This window comes from Larimichthys crocea, chromosome IX (genome assembly GCF_000972845.2).
Source record: "Larimichthys crocea isolate SSNF chromosome IX, L_crocea_2.0, whole genome shotgun sequence".
NCBI lineage: Eukaryota > Metazoa > Chordata > Actinopteri > Sciaenidae > Larimichthys > Larimichthys crocea.
The window spans coordinates 986,186-991,632 of NC_040019.1; the positions used below are offsets into that span (position 1 = coordinate 986,186).

At 43.0% G+C, this 5,447-nt stretch overlaps 1 protein-coding gene across 4 annotated transcripts; it reads right to left on the minus strand.

Moving 5' to 3' along the window:
• Positions 1-879: 879 nt before the first annotated feature.
• Positions 880-5,214, minus strand: otpa (orthopedia homeobox a). 4 transcript variants are annotated; one of them, XM_019264843.2, is made up of 3 exons: positions 4,872-5,214; positions 3,962-4,413; positions 880-1,851 (listed from the first exon to the last, which is right to left on the minus strand). In XM_019264843.2, exons 1-3 carry the CDS (start codon positions 4,906-4,908, stop codon positions 1,330-1,332), a joined length of 1,011 nt encoding a protein of 336 aa, XP_019120388.1. In that variant the 5' UTR covers positions 4,909-5,214; the 3' UTR covers positions 880-1,329. The 4 variants fall into 4 exon arrangements, with proteins under 4 accessions (XP_019120388.1, XP_027137772.1, XP_010738812.2 ...); XM_027281971.1 differs by having other exon boundaries at positions 4,833-5,214; XM_010740510.3 differs by having other exon boundaries at positions 3,962-4,365; positions 4,872-5,213.
• Between the last annotated feature and the right edge of the window lie 233 nt (positions 5,215-5,447).

Genomic DNA, 5,447 nt, shown 5'->3' on the forward strand with positions numbered 1-5,447 from the left:
AAGTAAAAGTATTAAATAGCAGAAAATATGAAAAGATAATGTATTTCTCACATTTTTTTAACCACCTTTATCAGTTTAATGTTTGTTTGTCCTCCATCTTCATCTTCATGTCTTCACTGACTGGAGATGAGGTCACTCATCTGGTGATGTCATGACATGATGTCATAGATTGATGTGATTTAATGATTTGGTTTAAAATTGGAGGTTTAAATCAGAAAGTTTCTTTTTTATTATTACATCTGTTCGCAGTTGAAATTTAGATTTTACGAGGAAAACTTTAAAAAAAGTTTCTTTGTGGGTTTATTGAATTCTTGTACTTAAGTTAAATCAAATATATTTTTTAAATTACCTTGTTTGAACTGCTTCAAGAAAGGAAGGGTTGATTCATGATGTGACATAATTGAAAATGATTTTTATTTGATCATTTACATTGAATTGATATAAACATGTCCATGAAACAAAAATGGTTCAAACATTTAAGAAAGTCATATTTTGATAATAAGCACAGACATCATCTTTTTTTTTTGTTTTTTTTTTTGGAAACATAAGTTATCACAAACTGACCAAATGGGAACAAGAGTGCTTCCGCTACACAAAACATCCTATATAACAGATTATAGTTAAGTCAGTTTCCATGTCTTAATTTATAATATTTTGATTTTTTTAACGTTTTTTTTTTTGTTGTTGCCTTGGACAGCACATGCAGTCGAGTCCTGTTCCATGTTGTCCTGATTCCTTGTCAAACCGGGTCCTTTCTCTCTTCTGGATGAATCTTTGAAACCTCCAGTTGTTCCTGCACACTGTGCACCAACCCTCCTCCTCCTCCTCCTCCTCCTCCTCCTCCTCATCCTCCTCTTTTCGGGGCTGCATGCTGTGCAGCAGGTGGAGGAAGAAAAAAAAAGAGGAAAGGAATCTTGTTTTTGTGTTTTCAAAGTATCCACACACAAAAAAAAAGTCAGTCACCAAGCAAATGCAACAGTAAAAGAGAGGGCTGCATGTGCCGAGGAAATAAATACAGAACAGAATCAGTTCATTTAAATAGACAAATAAATAGTTCTCATAGGCTACATGCGAAATCATAAATTATAGCTTCAAACAGAACCAGTCTTATGCTCGACAAAGGCCCACGGGCCTGATGGATAGCTTCCCCTCGTGTTTGTGATTCTGGAGGGAACCGTGCCAGGTGTACAGCTCTGCGCTTTATCTGAACAAGTATCCTGGTTGTATTTTTCCCGGTGCGCCGTTTGGATGATTGGATGGATGGATAAGAACTAAATGTGGAATATCTCGGTGTGGGTGAAAGAAAAGCTTCACGGTGCCTCCTCGTCACTAGGTGAAACTCATGGATACTGTGTGCTCGAGCGCTTTGCGGCGCAGCGAGGCGATGCTTGTCCCTCTCCAGACGTCACTGTCCGGGGAACTACACAGCTGAGGCGAGCCGGTCACGTTGGTCGGGCCTGACAGGGACGCGGGTACCATCCCGGGGAAAGTGGGCTGGTAGAGGTGTGACTGGAGCCCGGAGCCGTTCGACGACATGTTGGATAGACCCATGGAGTTGGGCGGCGGCCCCGCGCCGAGGCTACACTGAGACAGGGATTGCGCCATGGCCTGCTGGCGGCCCAGAGCCGGCGGTAGCTGCAGTTGAGACACGCCGGGCATCCCTGCCGTGGCCCAGCGGGTGTCGTTGGCGTGGAAGGAGCAGAGGCTGTCGCCCATGGCCGCCGCTGCTGCCGCGGCTGACGGGAACTGAGGCAGGCCGTGGTGCGTCGGCAGGAGAGTCCCCGGAGCGCGGAAGACATTGGTGGTCTTCTTGCGCTTCTTCCACTTGGCGCGCCGGTTCTGGAACCAAACCTGCAGACAGAGACGGTTCATGAGTTAGGGGGGTCGGGGAGCTGGTGCGCTGACAGGTCGTGTTGTCAGAGCTGTGAGCGCACATAAAAAGGTTATGACATCAGGCTGTGATCATCATGATAACACGAGCAGGAGACGATAAATCAGGAGCAGATGATCAGATTTATGTTGCTTCCATCACAGCAACGCGACATGTTTTTTTTTGTTATATTTTTACACCGGCCAGGTTCCAAATTAATAAAAATAAAGAAATTACGCATGCGTAAATGTACTTTGATTTGGTTACACCTCATACACGTGATCATAAACTCTTATTCTGTGTGAAATAATGTCAAATGTTTCCACTTTCAGGCTCAATAAATCCATAAAAATATCGATATTTTTTAAATGTTTTTTTGTGCCAGAATGAAACATTTTTAAAGACAGACTGATTTATTTTTTTCTTTTTCTTTGGAAGGAGCCGCTGAAAACGCGCACACACATAATACAGATAATGTTATTACTGTGACAAACACACTTTTCTTCCAGGGGCCCTTGAGTTTCTGTAGGTCTGGTTCTAAGTGTGTGTGTGTGTGTGTGTGTGTGTGTGTGTGTGTGTGTGTTGGTGGGGGCGCGTCTATGATTAATGTGAAGATTTGCTTGAGAAAGTGGGGCGCAGTAATAAGAACGGGACAATCTCACTCTCTCCTTCCTCCACCTTTCCCTCCCCTCCTCTCCTCCTCTCTCCTTCCCGCGTAGCCAGCCGTGAAATCCGGCCTGAAATGCATTACACTTCAGAGGAAAGAAAACGCAATTTCTCATTCCGTTTAAAAAAGACAGAGTGCACTCTCAGCGCGTCCGGCATTAAGACGTGGAGAGCGGTGACAGGCCCATCCGCTGAGCTGAACCTGGACCTGCTTCTTCTCATTCCAGCAGACGAGCTTCATTTCACTAATTCTTATTTTATGGAGATGTGATATAGAAGCTATAATAATAATAATCATCATTATTAGGCTGTTATTTCACATGTGAGCGCGCCAAGCGCCTCTGTGCCATCGCCAGTTAATAAGGCGGAGGCGCCATAATTCTTAATGTGTTTGGTGTTTGTGCAGGAAGGAAGTCGGAGGATAAAATCCAAAAAAAAAAAAAGGTTGATGTTCGAAGAGTCGGTTTGATGTGAAGCGATTAACGACATAAAGATGCGATCATCATCCGGCTCCCCGTGGATTCATTACAGGAGACGCGAGCCAGAAATAACAAGAGACGTTCAGTGAAATCTGAAAAATCCAAACATGAGTTTTTGATTTCAGATTTTTTTAAAGTCTGAAATCTGATCACAGATCAGCTGCTGTGTTTGAAACTAACGAAGAACAGCTGATGTTTGTTTGGACGGTGTGTGTGTGTGAAGCACGTGTGTAATCCACAAGGTTTGAATCCGGGTGAGGCTGCACACACACACACACACACACACACACACACACACACACACGCACACACACACACACACATTATATTACAAAGCTTTTAATTTCTTACTAATTGTTTCATTTATTATTGTTATGAACAATTAAAAACATTTTTCTAATCAATAAATCCAGAGAAATAAAATCATATGTGTGTTTGAATGTAGGTAATTATTTTTAGTCAAACCGGAAGTTAATTAAAGACAATAAAATAACATTTTTGATTGTTTATTTGTGCATAACTGAAATTATTTATATTTTGTCCTACGATAATAAAATCAAGCTTTTATTTTGTTAAGTCTTAACGCCGACGGCTACAATCTGAACAGATAATTCTACATCCGTGAAAAAAAAAAGTATTTTCTTATTGATTACTGATTAAAAATTGGAGATTGGGTGATTTTTAAATATTTTAAAAATATAAAATAATTTGCAGCTGCAGAAAACAAAATAAGAGATTTCATTTCACTGATTGCTGCTTTTAATTTGTAGATTGTATGCTTTTATTTTGTAATTTCTGAGTTGTTGTACTTTTATTTTGAATGTTTATTTTATTTTCATTACTCATATTTGTTGTTTCATATTTTAAATAAATGTCAAACGGCGCCTGCGTCACCGTGCCTCCTCTCTGCGTCCCTCCTTCATCAGAACACCTCCAGCCGTCCTACCTGCACTCTGGACTCCGTCAGTCCGATCCTCAGCGCCAGCTCCTCCCGCATGAAGATGTCCGGGTAGTGCGTTTTGGCGAAGCTCCTCTCCAGCTCGTTGAGCTGCGCCGGCGTGAACCGGGTCCGGTGCCGCTTCTGTTTCTGAGACTGCTGCGCCGCAGACTGGTTCTGGTTGTTGTTGTTCTGCTGCTGCTGCTGTTTCTCCTGCTCTTTGCTGTTAACCTGCCCCGGATTGGATCCACCACCGCTGCTGATATCATCACCGGGGAGCATAGTGGCTCCTTCTACACCATCCGGGCCCGGGCCGAGCTCCCCGGAGTGTCCTGGGTCAGGCCCACCACCGCCGAGCCTGCACTTTAAAGCCTCCCTGTGACCCAGAAGCTCCGCCGCGGCATCCTTCATCCCTGCACAGACAACCAGAGGTGGTGAGATTTGAACAGAAAACATGTTCGCTACGGGAGGAGGAAAAAAGAGACATGTTAGAGACTTCACAGAGAACACATGCGACAAATGACGAGCAGCTCAAACATCAGATTCTGCAGCAGAACAAAAAAAGATGCTGCACATGCACAAAGCATCCAGAAATTAAAAAACACAAACGCAGAACAGAAACTAAATAAAGAGCCAGCAGCTCCGTGACAGAGACAGCATGCACGGTCCAATCTGCTCCTTAAATACTCTTAATTCACTTCGACCACAGCCAGATCTTTGGGAAGTTGTTAAATCAAATTACGCAGTAATATAATAATAATAATTACTTTCCCAATGAATTAGGCGAGTTTAGTTTCACTTCAGTCACATTAAGATAATATAAGAAGCAAATTGACAATTTTCTGAGCTTGATTTAGGATTAGAAGAGCCTCCAGCTTACAGTAGAGTTGAAGACCGGAGTTTGGTGATGATAACTCACCGAGGCGAGCATCCAGGAGGTCGGCATGAGAAAGCATTGCGCACCGCTCCAGGGCGAAAGTGCTATTCCCCACAAAAAAAAAAAAAAAAAAAAAAAAAAATCTCTATGACTTTAACCTATTTAAGAAATATATATAGACTAAATGAAAGCAAATTCGGTTTGTGGTTAAAAGGGAGGTTCGTTGCATTATAATGTAGTTTAGAGAAATGGGGAGGCGCTTAACAGCGGAATGAACCCATGAGCTTCTCCAAACGAGGACCAATCAGAGCTGAAGCCTGAGGTATGTCAGCTTTAGCCCGAGACCCCACCACCACCACCACCAGCACCAGCCAAGCAACCCCACCCACCCACAACCCCTCCATCTCCATCCTCTCACATCCACAAGTTCATTCCTCCTCATTCCCGTAATTGGCTTTGATTTCTCCTCCAAATTACATCCAATAAAATAACCTGATTTAATATCTGTGTGAAAAGCTTCGACCCGTTCGAGAAATGTTGGATCACCACAATATTTGTTTAATTGTGCACGCTGCTCTGCACCCCCCTGTTTTTACAGGAGGGGATAAAAACACATGG